Raw genomic sequence first — 22,368 nt, 5'->3', positions numbered from 1 at the left:
CAACAGTGACAACGGTGACAACGGTGACAACGGTGACAACAGTGACAACGGTGACAACAGTGATAACAGTGACAACATCAACAACGGTGACAACAGTGATCACAGTGAGAACAGTGATAACAGAGACATCGTTGACAACAGTGACAACAACGTTAACAGCAACAACAGTGACAATAGTAAACACAGTGACAACATTGATAACAGAGAGAACAGTTCCAACAGCGACAACAGCGGCACCAGAGATAACCGTGGCAACAGCAACCTCAGTGACAACTGTGAAAACAGGGACAACAGTGAAAAAACGAAAATAGTGACAATAAGGACAGTAGGGACTACAGAGACAACAGCGTCAGCAACGATTAAAGTTACAACAGTGACAGAAGCGACAACAGTAAGGACAGAGAGAACAGAAAAAATGGTGACAACAGCAACAACTGGAACAATAGTGACTACAGCAACAAAATGAGCCAACAGCGACAACAGTGACAACAGCAACAATAGTGACAACAATGACAACAGTAACAACAGTATCAATAAGGACAACAGTGACAACAATGATGACAGCGACAATAGTGTCAAGAGCTAGAATAGCGACAGCAGGAACAACAGTGATATCGACCTTCTTTTCCCCCTTAAATTTCGCATTTCTTTTGTTTTAAATTTTTCTTAGGTATTATAGTCGTCCCAAAACAAATTGTAGAGCAATGTTTGGAAGCCAAAGAACTTTTAAAGGGCGTTTTTACAGACCTGGCCTGTCTCTATGGATATTTATTGAAAAAAGGGTTTACAGAAAAGTTCAGCACGCAAAAGACCTTCATGGAAAACAAAATGGCCGCCGTTTGATTGTTTTGGAATACAAAAGTGACCACCCTGACGACAGGAGAAATCGATTTAATATGAGATATGTGGAAATGGCGAATTTATAACAACCGCTCCCCCTTAACTTACTCAAATTACCTGGACAACCATACAGCTCTATCCTCATAGATATACGCCTGTTCCAAGCTATAGGCAATATACGAACAAACATTGTAGTGACTGGTGGACTGAGTGCATTATACACAACAGTATCACTGTCATCGTTTCCAGTAAAAACCTGTAATAAGCAATGAAACAGTGAAACCTTAAACCCTAACCCTAAGAGCAAATAAGCGGCCAACAAGTCTCTCACTTCAATGCTTGGTTAAATATGTTTGGCCTAGGCCTGAAAAAACTGTTCACAATTTAGTCATTGTTTGCCAGCTATGTTGCCATAGAATACGGGTAATGACTTCACACAGGGTCTAATCAAAACATATTGGATGATCGAGGTAGGCTTAGCTTGTTGTAAATGAGAACTGATTTAAAAACATCTGGTTGCCTTTAAAGTATTTTACATAATACGTGTGTGAAGATACCTTAGCTGACTTTTCTCCATGTTCGTTGTAAAACTGGAAGTTCATTCCATCATCACTGTACTGTAACTTGTAATTGGTCACCCACTCATTGGACCCAGTCCTCCCCTGAGTCGCTACACGTGTTAATGTGGTGTAACCTCCAAGATCCACTTGTAGCCACTGGTGGAGATCGTTTTTAAGGGCACTCCACCCACCCTCTCCAGGTAGGTTTTGATCTTCTTTGAGGTGTAGCCTGGCCTTGCTTGGAGAGCTATCCTCATCAGACAATGACGATGCACTGATCTGGGCATCTGATATTTGTTTATTTTCCATACCAAGTGGTGCTATACAACCTGTATGGTGCAATAATACAGTTTATAATAAAACTTCATCTTTTGGGCCGGTATGTTTGAAGGGATCGAATCTGATATAGCCCAAAAGAATATAAAGTCATAGCCCAAGGAAAACTCTCCATAATTGCGTTACGTAAAACACTTTTAATGAATGTGACCACGTGAAACTAAAACACATCAAGTCGTATTTTGAACGGTCATACCAAAAATCCATATGTTGTTTCTTTGTTGTGCCTGGAAGTGGAAAATTTAATGAAAAATGTATTAAAAAGTTCAATTTGTCATCCAATCCGTTCTTTATCCATTTTTATGATACAGACAAGAGTGTTTTACTGGAAAATATACCACTCGTACAATTCATAAAAACTACATCCGGGACCTGAGTGGTTTATTTTCCATAATCTCACACGTGAGTTTATCGATGACGTAATTTCGGTCATTTCCCTCTACTATTTTATCGACGTCTTTTTGTCTGTAGAATAAAAAGAACATTACACGGCGGCTTGAAGATATGAATTTTATTTTCTCGTGGCAAAAACTATTTTACTCACTCCCTGCGCTCGTTCGTAAAATATTGCTTTGCCACTCGAAAATAAAATTCATATCTTCGCGCCACCGTGTAATATCCTCTATATCCATTTGGACATAAACAATCATAGAAGAACTATTAGCTGCAGTTGCACAAGACAACTTAACCATAGTAATAGGGAGCTTAGGCGACGACGACGGCGACGACGGCGTGGGCAGCCAGAACAGCGAAAAAGCAATAAGTTTATATGTTTAATATAAGCAAAACAGCAACTTTGCACATGCATCACGCTTTTTTCTACATTTCTTTGCCGTCGGCACAACTACGAAGTGGAACTGCCTAATTTCTTGTTTTTGTGGAGGACGTTTAGGCAAGACGACGAATTTTTTTTTTCTCTGAACTTGCATAGAGCTGTTTTGGAACTGATTTAACCCCAGAAAATTTGCCAACATTTGATAACTTGAACGTGATGGAGGATTGAAACAGTTAGTACGAAATCACTTCATATTAGTGACGTTTTAGCAACCGTCGCCGTCATGGTTACTCCTATGGTAAACGTAAGGCTAACTTGGCGTGAAAATTTGACTGAAGTAAGTTTAATGCCAGGTAAATTACAAAGGATTATTTCTTTTCCGCGGGTAAACCAGCAAATAAGCGCTCCATAGGGTGCTAACCACGGTTATTTTCAACGTGCCAATCCAAGTTAATCATTACCGCTCACACAGCATTGTAGCTTACATACAACTCTGAGAAAATTATTTGGAAGTGTATCACACCTGGGCAGCCGTAGATCTCTACTCTCATTGATATGTGATTATGCCACTCTATTGGTATAAAGCGAATGTAGCGTGCTCTGATCGGCTGGCTTAATCTGTTTGTAGAAACGCTGTTACTGTCTTTATTGCCTTCAAACACCTAAAAGGGGAAAACAAGCCTACTAGTTTTCACTTTCTCATTTCAAGTAAATCCCGGCTAATCATGACAAACTGAATGACCCACGGTCACTCCAACTGTTTTTCGGCGACGAGCTGGAATTGGACACCACCGCTATTTTTTCGTAAGATCATCGAGATCGAGCGCCCTGCGTTACGGGCGGCCATCTTGGTTTCAAATGTTTCGAGTTTAGCCTGGAGATGAGGGTCAAATCTACTTAGGGGGCGGAGGACGGTTTGGGAGGAGGCCTCACTCCCCCACCGCTACAATCCCCAACCCTGCCTCCCCCTCAGTAAATATGAAACCAATATGGCCGATCTTACGAAAAAATAGGGTACTGCGAACAGGCTAAGGTAGAATTAACAGCAAACCAATCGACCTCCCTCTAGCTCTGATGGATAAAATCATATTCCCTACCGCTTTACGGCTTTCGAGATTACTTATTCCAACCCTAGAGAAAAATATCACGTTAAATGCATTTAAAGCATTTTAACGTATATTATATGTAACGAACCAACAAATATTACACCCCCACTTCTGGAGTCAATGTTGTTGCCTCTTTAGATGCACATACACCTGTAGACTATGTAATGTTTCCTTCAGTGGCTTTGTCAAAGATTGCAGTTACGGTTAACGACAAAACCCACAAATCGCCACAAATCTAACGAACACGACTGCGCTTTGTGTATACTTACCATTGCTGAGCTGTTTTCCCTCAGCTTATAATACATGAAGATATTTCCTGCACGGCTATATTTCAATCTGTAATGTGTCACCCATTCGTTTCGTCCATTCCCTCCTTGGGTCGTTACACGTGTAACTGTTGTGTAACCACCAAGTTCTATCTGAAGCCACTGATAAAAGTCATCTTTAAGAGCCGACCACCCTCCCCCCGTCTTGGAATCAGCTGTCAGATGCAGCCTTGCTTGCATAGCGGTGTGTTTGTTGTCAAGTGACGATGAAGCAGTTATCCTAGAATCATGGATCGCTCCATTTTCCATACCAAGCGGTGTCGTACAGCCTAGATTTGTTTTATAGGCAAAAACATCAAAAAAGCTTAATACCCTCGCTAATTAGGCATGGTTTAGTCCTTTTCTGTAGAAAACCCAAATAAGCAAGATCCAGCCGCTCTCTCAAACTCCCGGGCTACTCAAAAAACTTTTATACGCGGAGGCTCCCCAAGCAATGTGTTTGTTATAACGTGATAACGAGGCGGCTATCTATGAATAAGGCATCGTTCTATTTCCATATCAAGTGGTGTCGTACAACCTAGATTTGTTTGATTTGGTTGGATTAGCCTTCCCTGGATACTCTTTTCTTCAAAACTCAAGTTGGGACGATGCAGATTTTCTTTACGCCAAGTAAGGTAAGCAGGGTCGTAGCTAGGTTTTTTTGTTACGAGGTGGGAGGGGGGGCATTATCGCGACTGCAGAAGGCACGAACCTTGTAGGGGGGGGGGGTGTGTCTGTATCCTCCCCTATGAGTCTAAAGAGAACAAATCCATCCACAGACTTGATTTGTCCGGCTCAACAGTTTCGGGGGCGGGTGCCCCCCTTCCCCTCCGCTAGCTGCGGCTCTGGTAAGTAGATAGTGGACCGTTAGTGATGCAAGATCAATGCCCGAGGAAAGTGACACACTCTAACAACACGCGCACAGCCATGTCTCCTGGTGGCAGCCACAGACAGCTGTTTCGTTCAATCAGAACGCATCAGTATAGCTTTCATGCAAGGACGGTCCCATTCAGAAGAACCCGGAAATTTTTTACACCACATTTTTTTTTACACGAATCGGCCTTCCTTTCACACGAAATTAGCAAATCCGCTAACCGGAAACGACATCTGAAACCCCTCTACAATGTATTTTTTTCTTGGATTCGACTGATTTGCAAATTCGTGTAGCCGATGGAAACCGGATGTTATCGAATTTCGATCGAATTGCCTAGGTATGCGGTTTCAGCCATCCTCTATTCGTGTGGACAATGCCTGAAGCTTGAACGACTAAAAAGCCGTAGATTTTCATCCTGATGGAGATGCGGTAGCGGTACTGCAGCGGTTAGGTTTGATTGGAGCGTGTTGCAATCAACACCGGATTCAAACTATTGTAAGTAGTCTTACTGTGCAAGTAAGGGAGCAATATACGTTTTAATACCTGGACAACCGTAGATCTCCATCCTCATGGATATGTGTCCACGCCACTCCATCGGTTTGATTCGAATGAAGCGCGTTGTAATGGGTGGATTCAACATGTTGTAAGCAATGGTGTTACGGTCTTTATTTGCGAGGAAAACCTGCAGTGATACAGTGAAAACAATTTCAGGCACGTAGTTATGCCTTGGATAATACTTTAAAGTCCAAGCAGAATATGCTACATGTAAGAAAAGTTGTCAAAAAGAATTCTGTTGGTCGTTAGAAAGGTCATACTATCTTCCCACTTTGGAACATAAATTTATCACTATAAAGAAATATATAGATTTAGCCAAGGCCAGAAGCGAAGCTCTCATGGGAACTTTTAAGAGAAAGTCTTTCTGAAGTAAAGTTTTCTGAGCCTGAGATCACTTGAATACCGCAACTGGTAGGCGGAGAACTTAAAAAGAAAACTTCACCTCAACGAGTTGTACATTTGAGCCCGCGATACCGTCATGTGACACTAGTCAGCGGATACCTTATTTTAATAGCTGTCGATTGATCACAACCCGGATGCCCAGTATCAAGTAAAACACAATTTGGATAAACCTTGGATTTTTATGCTAGTAAGTAAGACATTCCATATCCGCTAACATGATGGGGCGGACGAACGTACCTACGGACTGTCGTACGTACGTACAGATAATTTTGTCAGAACCGAAATTTCTTGGATACATAGATGACTTAATTTTCTTACCTATGGTGCGCCAAAGCAAACGACAGCTCTGCTATAAGTGGGATAAGATACAGTCAAGCCAGTTGTAAGGTGCCACCCTCTATGAGGAGACCTAAGTGGTCGCTTAATAGAGTTTTTACTTACAGGGATTTACTGACAATTTTGGCCTCAGAGAGTGACTGCGTAATAGGAGGCGGTTAAATAGAGGTTCGACCGTATTCTTGCGCGCAATAGCAATGTTTTCAAACGGTTGAATAATCACATCTTCTCAGAAAATGAGGCACTTTTATAAGTAAAAATAGAGGGTTCTTAGGTCTACTCAAGTGAAAGGTGACCACGGAACCGACGATGCACTTATGTTCTGCTTAAGGAGAACGTAAATCCGCATTTTGCTTCTTCAAACTGCTTTCAAAGGAGGTAACAGCTATAAGAGCGACATCTGACGTTTTTGAGCGACGCGCGTCAAGCGGAAGTGGACTTTTTGCATTCTTAGAAGGCGGTTTTTGCCTAAAGTCTTGGGCAAATCGTCTGTATAAGCGTAAAGACACTTAACAATTAAAACCTGCTGGCGTCAAGACGTACTGAAAGGGAAAAGGCCTCACTTCCTGTTGACATGCGGCGCTCAAAGACGTTGTTGCTTAAACTCCCTATTTACATACCTTTGCTGAAGTCTGATGTGGCTCTTTATAGAACTGGAAGATCACCCCATCATCACTGTACTGCAATCTGTACTTAGTTACCCATTGATCGTAATCACTCCTCCCTTGTGTTGCAACACGAGTTAATGTAGTGTAACCACCAAGGTTTATCTCAAGCCATTGGTTGAGATCATTGGAGCGAGATGACCAGGCTCCTCTTTTACTGCCCCTTTTTTGATATCGCATGTGTAGCCTGGCCCGTGATGCAGCATGATTGTTATCCCACTGCGAGGAAGCACTTATTTGGGCATCAGTTATTGCTCCACTGTCCATGCCGAGAGGGTCAACGCAACCTAAATTTAAAAATATATCAATAACAGTAGTTTGCAGGCACCCTACCAGCAAAGTCCCCTTTCTATCGCTTGCTTGATTGTGGTGTATTCGAGAAAAACCCGGCATGAATCCAGTAACATCTTTGTTTACCATGCGCGCCATGTTTCTAAGATAGAGTTTCGAACTCAGACCTACTACCCGTGTGCATGCTACAGAAGGCTCGGTTGTGACCATCGGTTTGTCAATAAACGGATGCTTGCACTCGAAAACACCATGTTGACGAGAGAAAACAAGATTGAATAGTCCAGAAGTTGGGGCTGCGGCAACCTCAAAGGCTTGTTGCCATTCTAGCAGAACCTCCTTTTCTCCTTCTAATGAACAGATGAATAAGGTAAGAAAAGACTCTGCTCGTACGGTGAAAGTTGTTAGAGTAACTCAGTCAGATTAACATTTACTGCAAGTTCTGGTAGTCTTTTATATACGGCCCAGGGCCCAAGCAGCATCTTACATGATGAAAAAAATGAAAGCTTGCTTTTTTTGTTCTAATTAAGTCTTGCAATTTTACGTAACAGCACCTGGACAACCGTAGACCTCCGTTCTTAAAGACACGTGATTGTGCCACTTAAGAGGCAACAGCCGAATGAACCGAGCTGTGATTGGTGGAATCAGAGTGTGGTATACAACAGTGTCACTGTCTTGATTTCCTTGAAAGGCCTACAAAGCAAACAACGGTTTTAAGAACGAGATTGTTTTAAAACTATTTCAAATTGCACAAGTAGGGAGCTTTGGGCTAGTCTGACGTTTAACATTAACAGAACATTTTAGTTACAGCTGGGTATCATTGCCAATCGATAATTGACATCTTTCGCCTAGAACACAGATGCAACGTTGACAACCGTAGTATCCAAAAAAGTTTTCTGAAGTCGAAATGCTTTACTGTATCTGGCAGGGCATTTTAGAAAATGATACGGTAAGTGGTTTTAACTTAAAAGTTCATAGCCACCCAAATCTTAGTAAGGCCTCTTTCATGAAAAGAAAGGTTGTCAAGGGAAAGAGGGTCACCCTCCCAGCCAAGTCAACTTTACCGAGAGTTTATGTGAGAAAAAGGTGACCCTTTTGCCGAGTCGAGAGCTAACAATGGCGCTTGTTATGTTTATGCTCTGATTGTCTGTCCTTGACCGAGGTGGCCCAGATAGACAAGACAAAAAGTTTCAGTGGACAAACGTTAACTCGACTCGGACGGTCAACCCAGCTAGGCGGCTCATATTTCTAGCCGAGCCAATGTTTTGTTTGTCATGTAAAAGGTTCGCCAAGTTTGGTAAAGAAATGTAGGAAACCTTGGCTCACCAGTGGTACCCACTCGGGACATGTTTTCTCCTTCGAAATGGGTTCTAAGTCATATTGATTTACCTTGTAAGGATGAAAATTCACACCATCTTCACAGAACTCCAACGTGTACCTGGTCACCCACTCATTAACGCCATTTCTCCCTTGAGTGGCCAATCGCGTTATTTTAGTGGAGCTACCGAAATCTATTTGAAGCCAAGGATGATGATCATTTTCAAGGGCTGACCAGGCTCCAAATTTGCTTCCCACCGCTTTGGAATGCAGCCTGGCTTGCGCAGCAGAATGGGTGTTGTCCAGTTTTGAAGACGCCCTTATCTGGGCATCAGTGATTGTTCTGAGAGCCATTCCAAGTGCTGCTGTACAACCTAAATTGTTAAGAGCGGGAAAAACAAGCTTTTCAACGATATTTCCAATCACGGCGTAACCTTAGCAACAGGGGCTGTAATCGAGGAAAGACAATAGAGAGATAGTTGAGATCCAGATGTTGGGAATAACGGTGGTATGAAGATGATTGTTAGAGGGAATGGCGATTGGTCGCCCCTTGTCCATTGATCCAAGACAGTCTTGGATTCTGAATTCAACGCTGTGGATTCCAGGCACTGGATCCCGCATTCCTAGACAGTGGAACTTAGATTCCAGATTCTAATTGTTAGCAGGATTCAGGATTCTAAAGCTTAAGGTGGCTGAACACAGTTTTGGCAGTTTGTGAGTAAATGTCATTTGCCAAATCATGGCAAGACAAAGGTTGCAGCTTGGCAAGTGAAAAATATACTGATGAAAGATTTTGATTGACAGGTAAAATGTGACGATTGAATACAACCTTAAAATTTCACTTTTGCTCAGTTTATATAAAATTCGCTCATTAGATTTTCGTTTAAACTTCCACACAGCTTACTATAAGTAATCATTACCATTAAAAACTTATTTGACCAAATTTTAACAGACCGGTTTTTAGATAATCGATAATGCAATTGTACTGTAATTATTAAATGTGTCACAAAATTCGTCTGTTCAACTTCCATTTTAAAGTTCTCATTATCTAAAATACGATAAAAGTGAAAATTCTGCCAAATATCTTCTGTGTACCGTTGCTTTTTTCGCCGCCATGTTTGTTTGTCTAATCTAAAACAGGCGCCGTCACGCGAGTTACCGCCGAAAAACTGTGTTCCGTCACCTTAAGATATCGGATTCCACAAGCGAAATTTCCAGGATTCCGAACTTCAGATTACTAAATACATGAGGCGAGATTGGGACGATGGTCGCAATGTTTCAGGTAATGACATTATGAAAGTCGTAGTGGCAATAGTAAAGCCAAAAGGGAAATACATTATTTATATGAAATAGTTCCTCAGTACCTGGGCAGCCATAGATCTCTATTCTCATCGATATGCGACTATGCCAGCCCACTGGAATCAGCCGAATGAAGCGAGTCGTGACTGGTGGACTCAGTGGGTTGTAAACAACTGTGCTGTTATCCTGATTCCCTGGAAAAACCTGAATATAGGAAAAATACCAGAAAGCTATACGTCAACAAAAGGGATCAATTTAGGTTTCTGGGAAACTGCTATCTACCCCTCCCTTAAGATAAGGTAACACTTATCTCTTAATTAGGGCAAAATGATGGCTTAGGGGAGGGGTAAGTGGGCAGTTTCCCAGAAACCTAAATTGATCTAACCAAAATTAGGACTTAAAAATTGATTTGCGAGCTGGTCGTGCTTTCATAGGGTTTTCTCCTAGGACCAGAAGAGTTCTAGCAGAAACGTGACAGCCATTAGCCTGCAAAGCAGGCGTATTTTGCAGCGGAAACAATGATGATATCATGTCCTCCGATCTTGGCCAGAGAAACTTACAGAGTTGGGGCCAGTCAATTACTTTTTCAGTTGCTTTCAATACGGCTCCCGCGGTACCTCCAAGCTTTCGTTAAGAAAAAAAAAAGCCTGCTCTGCAGGCTAGACAGCCATACCTTCGCAGAGTTAATGGTGATCACTTTGAAAGAGTGAAAGGTGTCTCCATCATCACTGTACTGTAACCTGTACTTGGTCACCCACTGATCATACCCATCCCTTCCTTGAGTTGCCACACGTGTTACTCTGGTGAAAGTACCAAGATCGACCTGAAGCCATTGGTTGAGATCATTCTTGAGAGCTACCCAGCCACCTCTTTGGTTCCCATCTGACTTGGAATGCAATCGGGCCTCTCTTGCAGAATGGGTGTTGTCCATTTGTGACGAGGCTGTTACTTGGGCATCGGAAATGGCTTGATTTTCCATTCCAAGTGATTTTACACAACCTGAATAAATTCATGAATATCTCTAATACCGCGTCAAAAACATCCTAGCAATCTTCGGCTAAAGTGAAGCGAATTTCCTTACTTAATTTTCAAACACTTCTTTCCCAGAAACAAATAGAAGCGCCATCTGGTACAAACTAGGTGAGGGTCATTAAAACGCCAGAATCAAAGAGAAAGAAAATTCGTTTCACACTAGACTGTACCGATATTTCACCAAAATTTGCCTTAAGTTGATTGGTGTCGTAATACTATGACAAGTCGACAGTAGGGCTAACAGGGACAAAATCCAGGCAGGCTCTTTGTATAAATATTTAATTATGATTTATTGTTTTCCGACACAATTCGGATTACCTGGACAGCCATAAATTTCAATCCTCAATGATATCTGACTGTGCCACTCTAACGGCAAAATTCGAATGAAGCGTGCTGTGATTGGTGGTTTTAAAATGTTGTACACAACCGTGTCGCTGTCTTTGTTTCCAACAAAAATCTAAAAAAGTAGAATCAAAGTAACAAGAAACTGTGAAAGGTTTGAACCCAGGGGAGGTTTCATAAGTACCTTGAGTATGATCGTCTGGGTGCACGTAGTCCTGAATAGAACTGCTATTGACATTTACGTGTAAATATCATTGATGGCATTTACGATGAATCCTCCCGAACTGCCACAACTTGGGAACCAACCTGTTGTCCTTGCTATCGCTATGTTCAGCACTGGTCCAGCAAAACAACCCTTATTTTTGCGTTGGTCAAGAACACACGCTACGGGCTATGGGCTTGTGAGGCTTGTGTGCTTCGTGCGAAAATCTCACGTGGGTGGCTTAAAAAATCGATTTTAAGGGAGAAAAACCTGCTGCTTAGCAGTCTTCGTTCTCAAAAAGGTAAGTAAGAGGCGTAAAGGGTGAAGGGTTGAGCCTCGGAACGGAGCCTCCTTGTATAAAACTTTGCTGAGTCCTTGCGTGAAAAAAGGCATACCATGACGTTGGTATTGTTTATAAAGTCATGATTTTAGTGTCAGGGTTTATTTCAATGAAATTCTGGAGTTGCCAGTGGAAGCAATACGACTGATCATATCAAGTTTTAACCTGAGTAGTGTTCGAGATGTAAACTTTCCGCCCGAGACCAAAGACTTACCATTGCGGAGGCGTTAGCTGCTTCTTCATACGACCGAAAGATGAATCCATCGTCGCTGTACTGTAACAAGTACTTAGTCACCCATCCACTAAAGGAGTTTCTTCCCTGAGTAGCCACATGTGTTACTCTGGTGTAAGTCCCAAGATCTACCTGAAGCCATTGGTTAGGATCATTTTTGAGAGCTGACCAACCACCGCCTTTGCTGCCACTTATCTTAGCATGCAATCTAGCTTGGTTTGCAGCGTGATCTTCATCCACTTGTGAAGAAGCGCTTATCTGGCCGTCTGAAATAGCATTATTTTCCATTCCAAGTGGGGCGAAGCAAGCTTGAACATAACAAGGAATATAAATATATGAAATCTAAAATACGTTTGGATTGTAATGTGCAGGCTTTTCTTCCTTTATCATTCCGTTCATTCAGTATAAAAGTGGCCCAAATATTGCACGAGCGACTGCATTAAGTTGAAGAAAAATAACAAGAACATGTCACTTAGCATGCCTTTTAGTGGACATGCCCTATTTACTAAGCAAGTGAAGGAAAAAATAAAGAACACTGAGTCGATAGGTTGGGTAAAAAAAAGTCTCAGAAAATACTTCAGAATACCTGCACAACCATAGAGCTCCATTCTGAGGGAAATCCGGTTATTCCACTTGGTCGGGAGGATCCTTAAAAAGCGTGCTGTGATTGGCGGATTCAAGTCTTGGGTCACAACACTGTCACTGTCCTTGTTACCAGCAAAAACCTAAACGAAGAAAACAAACATTAACAGTGTACTTACGTCGACAGGACTCGGGGGACATGAAATGCTTTCAAGCAGTGGGAGGAAAACCCCTGTTGACAGGAGTTCTTGACAGGCGCTATTTCAATCGGGTAAAAAGTACGCATGGCAATCAGAATGAAAACAATACATCCTTTAGTTCAATTCATTAAAAAGCTTATGTTTAAGTAGAAAGATTATAAGGACGCAATTCGCCACCTAAAAAACAAGGAAAAAAATAGGCTTAGCAAAGAGTTCTGGAATTGTTATTAAGGACAGGGAAAAAAATTGGTCAGTAGCTGAACGGCGCCTCCCCAGTCTCCATCCAAAAAAAAAATTGAGGGACACATTTCGGCTCCAGTTCCTTACTCTTTCAAAAAAAGCGTGAAAGAGAGCCATTTGTCAGGACAGAGCAGTACCTTAGAGATATTGGTTCCTGGCACTCTGCACGTTTGGAATGTCACGCCATCATCACTATAGTTTAATTTGTAGTTAACTACCCATTCATTGTGGGCGTGTCTACCCTGGGTCGCAATACGTGCTACTGTGGCATAGCTACGGAAATCCACCTGAAGCCATTGGTTGGGATCACTTGTGTGAGATGACCAGCCTCCATCTTTGTTTTCGTCTGTTTTGAAATGCAACCTGGCTTTCGTTGCAGAATGTTGGCCATCCAGTTGTGAAGATGCGCTTACTTGAGAATCGGTAATTGCTTCGCTTTCCATGCCCAGGGGCGCTTCACAGGCTAATCGTAAGAAAGATCAGTAGAGGAAATTTACATGTATGTTAGATGTTGCATCAATGTCAAAACGGTATTTTGCCATGATACAGCAAAAGCCAACATATTTCAAAAAAAGTTTCATAAAATTTTGGATCACGTCAGGAAGGTCTTAGAAGAAATAAAAAAATCAAGGCTGACTGCACATACAGCTGGGATACTAGACTTTCTCGAGCGCGAAGCACGAGCGGGAGATGTTTTTGTCTTCTGCGGCACAAGTGAGTTACTACAGGAAGAGGAAATTAGAAGCGTAGGACTTTGAGAAAGTCCACTAGGACACCTTCTGACCTCTTCAGGAAATAGAGACGCCCCTGAAGAATTTTCAAAATAATTCAGGATTAGCGAGACAGCCGGCCTAGCTTTTTGTCTCCACGTATGTTCTGCCTTATCAAAAGTCTTATTAAGGCGGGTGACTTTAAAAACTTGAACTGAAGTTGATCTCGGCAGGATTCGCTGCAATTTGGGTTTCTTGATTGTATATGACTTGGGATTCCATTATGGTCTGAAGGCCGCGAAATGAACAATCCTGAGGCAGTTTTTTTTAAAAAAAATACCTGAACAGCCGTAGAGTTCCATTCTCATTGATATGTGACCGTACCAAGCCTCCGGAAGTATCCTGACATAACGCGCTCTTTTTGGCTGGCTCAATGTTTGGTAAACAATGGTGTTTCTGTCTTTGTTTCCATCAAACAACTATCCAAACATAATAAACAATTATTTCATACACTGACATATTTTTAATTATTATTGGCTCGTTACCTTTTGAACTATAAATGAATTTTCTTAAATACAGCAAATTAATAACAATAATTAATAACAGCAAAAACAAGAACCAAGTAACGTAGAGAGGGGCGGATCCAGGAATTTTTTATTGGGGGGGGGGTCCAAACTTTGGTTCAGAAAGGACTTTTGAAATTTTTTTGGCAAATTACCTCTCACAGAGACGAGCACGCGCTTCTCAATCTGCGAACGCCGGTCGCCGGTGGCGCGGGAAATACTGCTTGGCGAGCAGAGACGAACAGATCATAGGAGGGTACCGAAAACAATTACATTTTTTTAATATCCCTGGCGTTTAGTTTAGTGGCAAGTACAACGCGCGTTTCATGAAAAAAATCAGCAAGTTAAAGAGTGATATACGATCCTCTTGATGTGAGAATTTCAGTCTCAAACAAGCGTCAGATCTGATATGGGAGCTCCGGACCCCCTGGACCCTCCTCTTGGATCCACCACTGGTAGAGAAACAATCACCCCATGTAAGGTGATCCAAGACAGTCTTGGATTCTGGATTCCACGCTGTTGATTGCAGATTCCAGGCACTGGATTCTGGATTCCAATCGTTAGCGAAATTTTCGGATTCTTTGAGCTTCATTAACAGGATTCCGGATTCCACAAGTATCAACGTCTTGCCGGATCACGGATTACACAAAAATTTGCCGAATTCCGGAACTCCGGAATCCGGATTACGTAAAATGAGGCGAGAAGAATATTAACTGGGCGTACCATTGCTGAATCTTGTCCTAGTGCTTTGTAAAAATGGAAGTTCACTCCGTCTTCGCTGTATTGTAACCTGTACTTGGTAACCCATTGGTTCCAATCACTTCTGCCCTGAGTTGCTATGCGAGTCACTGTGGTATATTTCCGAAGATCAACTTGAAGCCACTGATAAATGTCATTGGTGATGGCGCACCAAGCTCCCACGCCGTTTCCAGCAGACCGTTTCCCGTTTAATCGAGCTCTACGCGGACCATGATTGTTATCCCACTGCGAGGAGGCGCTTATCTGGGCATCAGAGATTGCTCCATTTTCCATACCAAGAGGAGCTATACAACCTGTAATACAGTCAATAACGAGGTTGATAAGTAGAAATTAAAATGTTGCAACATTATGGTGGAGGACCCTTAACGGTTGGACAATATAGTTACAGATCAAAGAAACAGCGGACAATATAAATACAGAGCAAAAACACGGCGGAGAGTAGCAAGCCACCTCTCAAAAACGCTCTGAAGGTCACTCTGACTGAAGGAAGACACACTTGGTGCATTAGGTTCTTTGGGAGTTCTGTAGAACATTATGAGTAAAGAATGGTTGCATTTCTTAACTTATCATTGCAGTTTGTAACGACATGTTGCGTTACGACATATTTGTTGACTTTCATGTTGTGCCTCATAACGATCCCAAGAAACTTTGTGGTCGTATATCGTACCCAGTTTTTTTCATTCTTTTAGAACATTGCGAATGATCATGCATGTGGGACGAAACAGTTGAAAAAGCTTTCATAATGTCATCCGTGCATTTGTACTTTGACTTATCCCAGGTAATGACCAACCAAAATGTGTGTTGACTTCAGCATATATGGTTTAATTGATGGAAGCAGTTTAGTAACTGTTAACCGGCTTATTACCTGGACAGCCGTAGATCTCCATTCTGAGGCATATGTGATTGTGCCACTCCATTGGCAATAACCGAACCAGGCGTACCGTGCTTGGCGAATTCAACTTGTTATACACAATGGTGTTACTATCTTGGTTTCCATCAAAAATCTAAAAGCAAGAGAAAAAGTTATTAAGAAATCTCGTGACTGGGCATTTCGAATGTTTTTTGAGTAATTTGTTTACCCACGAAGCACTTAGGAATTCGTTTGAACGTGTCCGTGAGTTCTATATCGAATTGAGACTTGTAAGTGTTGGATGTTTACGAGAGGGAGAAAACGGAGAAAAACTTCTCCAGCAGGGGAAAAACCAATGGAGGAACTTGGATTTCGGATTCCAATCGTTAGCGGACTCCTTGAGCTGGATTCTGGATTCGAAAGTCCAGGACTCCGGATTCCACAAGAAAAACATTCAAGGAATTTCGGATTCCAAAGGACAAATTTCTCGGAATGCAGAATCCGGATTTCCTTACATGGGGCGAGATATTCATTTTTAGTATGATTTACGTACCGTTGATGAGCTTTCTCCTCTTCCTTTGTAAAAGTGATATATTAGTCCATCAACACTGTACTGCAACTTGAATTTGGTGACCCACTCATCTGATCCATCCCTTCCTTGTGTTGCCAAACGTGTTACAGTGGTATAACTACTAAGATCCACCTGGAGCCATTGATTAAGATCGTCTTTTAAAGGCGACCAGCCTCCTTGCTTAATTCCGGTCACTTTCACATTTAACCTGGCGCGACTTGCCGCAAAACTATCGGTCTTTTGAGACGAAGCACTTATCTGGAAATCGGAGATTGCTCCACTCTCCATGCCAGCAGGTGCTATGCAACCTGTAAGTTAGACAAAGTGGAACAAAACATGCCAAAACATGTCTGTAAGAAACACATGATTATAAGCCTGTTCCAGACTCCGACATAGTAGGTAAGGCGCATCGAGAAAAACTGCGCGAAAACCGCAGGGAAGCTGGGGTAGAGACGGGTAAGTGGGGCCTGTAAGCATTGTTTTCAACACCTCATTCCAGCTCCTGTTATACCCTATGATTGGTCAATTTTGATAGTTTACGTCAATTACGTCAATCGCTTGGTTTCCGCACGCAAAGACAAAGAAAATACATAGCGAGCGCGGGAACATTTTGACACTTTAACACGAGAAACGGCTTTTTAAGGAGTGGGCGGGGTAGTGGGTGGATCGTGATATTTGTAAAGTGCTTACAGGTTCTTCCCTGTTTTCCTTCCTGCCGTCTTTCGTTCGCTTGTTTTTTCACTGCTCGCCCGATTTTTCTCTCGACTACACTGCCTGGCACATGCTAAACAAGTATAGGCTTTTTCCTAATGGCGAATGTTTGTGCAGAAAAAAGTGTTCAGTCTATTGTAAAATAAACCATTTTTTTCGAGCATTATCAGTTTAATACCTGGGCAACCATACACTTCAATCCTCATTGCAATCTGCCTGTTCCACTGAATTGGTAAAATACGAATGAAGCGTGTCCTGATCGATAAGGAAAGTTTGTTGTACACAACCGTTTCACTATCCGTGTTTCCAATAAACACCTGAAAGTTACGAAAAAAAAAAGCTGATTTTAATAATCCAAGGAGATCAACTAAACTGAATAAAATCAGCAAAATAAATTACCGATCTAACAGAAAAATATAATAAATAAATATTGCATATTAGTAAAATCCAACTAGTGGTCTATTATCAATGCTGCGTTCTGATTGGTTGAGCTACTACTAGGCTACATGTTATAGCCCTCTAGTAGCAACAAGCGTAGGCTTTGAAAACCAAAACCATGGCGCAGGAATCGCCTTTTGCTAGGTAAAGTTGTTTTGTCTCAATATTTTTGACCAACTAGTTGGAATTTACTAAAACAATTATTCCTCTCGCCCTCATGGCCTCTGAGTCAATGGCCCATTCGGCCTTCGGGCTCGAGGAATAATTGTTAAGAGCGGCTGTCTGTAAATATCGAGAATTTGCCGTCAAAACGGAAATTTCGAAATCCTTCATATTCAGTCAGAAAAAACCCTTTGGTGAAACATTTTCGAAAATCACAATCAAAGTTTCCAAAGAATTTTCTTTTTCGAGAAAACCGGCAAAAAGTGAAATGCTGCCCCACACCATATAGTCGCCGGTCTAAAACCTTGGAATTATACCATTTTCAAAGCCCTCGGGAAGAAAGACGGTTCAAGGAAACAAGTTCATCTTTGGCAGGTAAGTAAGGCATCCCAGTTACAATAGTATTTGGTAAAAATATTGCAAGATAATGAATTTTTTACTCGGTTAAAAAACGCCAGAAGATTCCTATCTTCAGCTCTTTTATAAACAATGAAATTTTGCGAGACTTTGAAGGAAAAAATCACGGCTTGATACATGAAATTTTAAGAGAATTATTAAACCTCAGTAAAGCCCTTCTGTTGTAGTACAACATATAAAAATTCCAGCTTGGGCAATTAAAAAGCAACGAGCCGAGAGAGGTAAGCGCGCAGGTTGTTTTTCGATGTTTTTGCATAAAATGCACGTTAAAACCGTCACGCAATCGCGGGTAACACAAACTCCAAAACATTGTCTTGGCTCACATTTTTTCGTGGTGATCAGGAAAAAATAGTTTTTGCATGTAAAATCGAGAGATTGATTGAGTCTTTTATTACTCTGGTATGAAGTGACTAGTTAGAAAGTTAGACGTGGGCGATCGCAAAGAACAGCCTCTGAAAGGTCAAACGACCATTTCCATAAATGTCAACAATGCTAAGGAACGTAAGGAGTCTTGTATCAAAATATATATATTTTTGAAATTCAATTTACTTGATAGAAATTTTTTGAGTCGTGGGGTGTATTTTATATATAGAAATTGGTGGAAAGAAAACGGACTAAGATTCAGACAAACATTGAATTGAAAAGGTAAATAATATGAGTTTCCTTAATGAGCTGATTGAAAGATCAGGTGCCGTGTCAAATGTGTGCCAAACTTGGCATCTGTGAGGTATGTCTCTTGATTTCGTTGTTAACTGATTGAAAAAAAAAAGGCAATCAATACAAAAAATATAGACCGATCTTGGGCTATGGCCACTTTATTAGGAAAGGGGCATTTTATTTGGAGAGGCGGAGGGAGAGTAGAGGCTGAGCAATTTCTTCCATTTTGACCAGCCGCTCTTATTTGCAGAAGTTTTTTTTTTCGCGATAACTGTACACGTATATTCATAGCCTTTTATCACAGCCCACGCTTCATAAGTTTAGAGTCATCGACCTTAGTAGTACCTCTAGCAACAGGTTGCTGTATTATATTTTAATATATGGAGTTAAACTCAAGGGGTTAATAATTTGAAACTGGTTCCAAATTCATTCAAAATCTGTAACTTCCCACAAGTTATAATAAGGCAAGCCTCTGTTACTCAACATTAACAATGGAACAACTGGCTTTCTCTGTTCTCGATTCAAATCTTTGTTGAAACAGAGGTGGAAATAACTAAAATTAAACCGGTTATGCGCCATAAAGATTTTCAGGTCAAGCGCATTTTTGCCTGGACAAGGGCCAGTTAGGTAGTCGCTTGCGCTTAATAATAATATTTAACGAACGTAGAGGAACGTTAAGAGGACTTTAAAATAAAACTTCTAAGCAAGAACGGAATAAGAAGGGATTTACGGTACAAGCGGGGCGAAAATGAACGAAGAATTTAGTGGAGGTTGAGAGGGGGCTGGAGCTCGGGAGAATAAGGGGTGGGACCACTGGGAGGGGTTTGGGAGATGGGAGAGGGAAGGGCGTGTGATGGGAGTTCTAAAAGGGTGGAAAGCGGGAGAAAAAGGGGGAAATTACCAAGCAATGCTTAAAATTTTTAATCGAAAATGGCTAAATGACGGTAAAATTAAACGGTGAAAATTTGCCTCGACGTTTCGAAATGAAGGTTGCCAAGAAAAACAGAGGAGGAAAAAACTAAAAACTACTAAATGCACGAAACAAAAATGGCTGGTAAGACGGCAAAACTAAACTGCACATTGACAAGTACCACTACAACAAAAACTACGGATACAAAGCGCCGAGAAGACAGGGCTAAACTTTTGTCATACGAACACTGGTCTACCGAAAGAGTGTGTAACAGACAGGGCTGATACCTTACGAAAAAGCTGGCAATTCAGTTGCGATTTATAAAAAAATAGAAGTTAGTTTGGACACTTTAAAGAACAGGCATTGTTTATACTCATTGCCAAAACAAATTGAGTTGATTCAGGGCTTAATCTAGAAATCTTTTTATCGCAGATTTACAGAGAGTCGGCAATGTGAGCAATATTATTTTATATCGGTGGGGAGGACGAAATTATGTTTCATTCGAATAGGATTTTGAAATAGATTTCCTTTCTAACATTTCCGTTATACAAATCCCAGAAATAGGTGAGACTTGCATAAAGGTAGAAAGGTTTTCCCATGCTTCCTTGTGTACCACTTTTTTCTCCTTCTTTTCTTGTGCATGATTTTGTTTTTCCGTTTTTGCTAAACACCCCTCCCCCCCACTTCCTAACCCTAAAATAAATGGCTGGTTCATCCCATAGCAAACATGTGAACAACAAGGGACACCATTACGAATGAATCATGATCATGAAATGTGATTTACACATGAACGCTTTCCCCAAAGATCGCATTATCGTGGCTAGAGACTGATCGGAGTCATTATCCTCTCTTGGTTTTAGCTGATTCTCTCTTGGTTTTTAGTCTCCTTCGCAGCCGCTCGGGCTGGAGTCACGCAATGCTCTTCGCCCTCTCGCGAGGACGTTTATCTTAAGCCCTGTCCACATTAAAAACGTTCACGTTTGAACATGCTGTGTTAAATGTTTTTGGTCCAAGCTGGACCGGTGTATTGGAAAACACAACATTTATTTCGTCAAAAATGGATAAACATGCTAGTGCATATATTGTTTTCTAAATGTTTTCTCTCAGATTAAAACGCAAACCTGATGTTTTCAAATTTACTCGCTTTGAAGCTGGAATGTGTGATGAGCGTTTACCAGAAGTTCCGAGACTGTAAAACAGCCGGTCCTTTTTTATGCCCTTGTATGATTTTGGCACGCGCGTGGGCCTCACACAGTCATAGGGCGTGGCAAATCTCCTCCAAATCATCCTCGCTCCCGGACTGGGACTGGGACTGGGCGCCAAATGGAGTAGTCGTGTTTTTTTGTCGCTCCGACGCTGCCTTGCCGTTTCACCATATCAGTTTCAGGAAATTAGCCAAATCAGCCTCAAACTATTTAGAGAATCTTTGCTTTTCCTTTCCGTTATGCCCAACGAAAAGCGAGCGAGACAAGTGGCATGCTTAAGCAGTGAAGATGAAAGAACGCCACCACATAAACATGAGGCCGGCGCCGCCATCTTGGAAAGCATACACGAAAAGCTAAAGAAGCTAGACGTGCTTGAACAAATAAACGGAAGACTGCTGAAGATTGAAAATACCGTTGGTGACATGGAAAGAGGACTTAACTCTATGACAGCAGAACTGCAGAAGGTAAAAACGGATTTAGACTCAAAAGCAGATAACGCCACTGTCGATGCGCTGAAGGATGAAATCGAAGAATTACAAAACAGGTCAAGAAGGAACAACTTAGTCTTCTACAATATACCAGAGAAAGCCGAAAAAGGAAATTGCATCTCTTTTGTACAGGATTTTATTACGCAGCATATGGGCCTTGAAACGTTATGTGGCCATGTTGAGCTGGAGAGGGCACACCGCACGCCAAGCAAAACGCCTTCTGCTGGTGAAAAGGGTCCCAGACCAATGCACGTCGCTTTTCTTCGATACACGGATAAGATGAAGGTACTAAGGAATGCCGCCGCTCGTCTAAAGGATAACCCGTTAAACGGAAATGCCATCGGTATAAGTGAGGATTTCGCCAAAAAAACCCAACGGCGGAGGCAAGAGCTCGTGCCCTACAGAAAGTTTCTAAAGAAGAAACTCGGAGACGACCGGAAAGTCTACATCGCATATCCTGCAATACTCAAATATGTCGATGCCAATGGCCGTCACAGAATCGTAGGAACAGAAGAACTAGCAAAACTACGCCATGAAATGGAAGAGGCAAAGAGTTAACCTAGCAACGCCGTCGGAGTGATACTGACCAACAACAACTTTAATCTCACATTCTACCCATTGTTGGAGTTAAAAGAACTTCACAGGCAATGCCTTTAATTTGTTTCATAAAAGGTAATTTTCGTTTTTATGTTGTAAGTGATGTAATGTTTTCTCCAGGCTTTAGCTTAAGAAGGCTTCTGTATTGTGAAACTATTAAGATATCGATATTTATTCGTTAATATGAATAAGTTAACTTTTATTACGTTAAATGTTAGGGGTTTAAATAGTTCAAGAAAACGAAGAGCTATTTTTCGGCAACTGCACGTTAACAAGTACTCAATAATTTTCTTGCAAGAGACATATAGCTCTACTGACCAAGAAAAATTATGGAGTAACGAGTGGGGTAGTAAAGTGTACTTCTGTCATGGTAGTAAACACAGCAAAGGAGTAGCAATTCTGTTTAATCCTCGACTCAAAGTGCTAGTAGAAAATGAAATTTGTTGTGAAAACGGCAGGATTCTTATCCTGCAGTTTTCTATAGATGATCAGAAATTTATTT

At 41.5% G+C, this 22,368-nt stretch overlaps 1 protein-coding gene across 2 annotated transcripts in view; it reads right to left on the bottom strand.

The window, feature by feature from the left end:
- The window catches only part of LOC140953525 (uncharacterized), a 50,887-nt gene that overhangs the window by 18,123 nt on the left and 10,396 nt on the right, over positions 1 to 22,368 (bottom strand). The window contains exons 4-22 of one of the 2 annotated variants that reach the window (XM_073402931.1): positions 17,171 to 17,309; positions 16,264 to 16,589; positions 15,726 to 15,864; positions 14,825 to 15,153; positions 13,879 to 14,017; positions 12,966 to 13,291; positions 12,393 to 12,531; positions 11,789 to 12,114; positions 11,009 to 11,147; positions 10,332 to 10,657; positions 9,724 to 9,862; positions 8,432 to 8,733; positions 7,597 to 7,735; positions 6,710 to 7,041; positions 5,340 to 5,478; positions 3,887 to 4,212; positions 3,035 to 3,173; positions 1,398 to 1,729; positions 958 to 1,096 (exon numbers count right to left, since the gene is read on the bottom strand). In XM_073402931.1, the coding sequence (XP_073259032.1) occupies positions 958 to 1,096; positions 1,398 to 1,729; positions 3,035 to 3,173; positions 3,887 to 4,212; positions 5,340 to 5,478; positions 6,710 to 7,041; positions 7,597 to 7,735; positions 8,432 to 8,733; positions 9,724 to 9,862; positions 10,332 to 10,657; positions 11,009 to 11,147; positions 11,789 to 12,114; positions 12,393 to 12,531; positions 12,966 to 13,291; positions 13,879 to 14,017; positions 14,825 to 15,153; positions 15,726 to 15,864; positions 16,264 to 16,589; positions 17,171 to 17,309 (4,315 nt within the window). The remainder of the gene's footprint in view (positions 1 to 957; positions 1,097 to 1,397; positions 1,730 to 3,034; positions 3,174 to 3,886; positions 4,213 to 5,339; positions 5,479 to 6,709; positions 7,042 to 7,596; positions 7,736 to 8,431; positions 8,734 to 9,723; positions 9,863 to 10,331; positions 10,658 to 11,008; positions 11,148 to 11,788; positions 12,115 to 12,392; positions 12,532 to 12,965; positions 13,292 to 13,878; positions 14,018 to 14,824; positions 15,154 to 15,725; positions 15,865 to 16,263; positions 16,590 to 17,170; positions 17,310 to 22,368) is intronic. The other variant, XM_073402932.1, reaches the window with a different exon arrangement.

This window comes from Porites lutea, chromosome 12 (genome assembly GCF_958299795.1).
Source record: "Porites lutea chromosome 12, jaPorLute2.1, whole genome shotgun sequence".
NCBI lineage: Eukaryota > Metazoa > Cnidaria > Anthozoa > Scleractinia > Poritidae > Porites > Porites lutea.
This window is presented reverse-complemented; position numbering and strand designations above follow the sequence as displayed.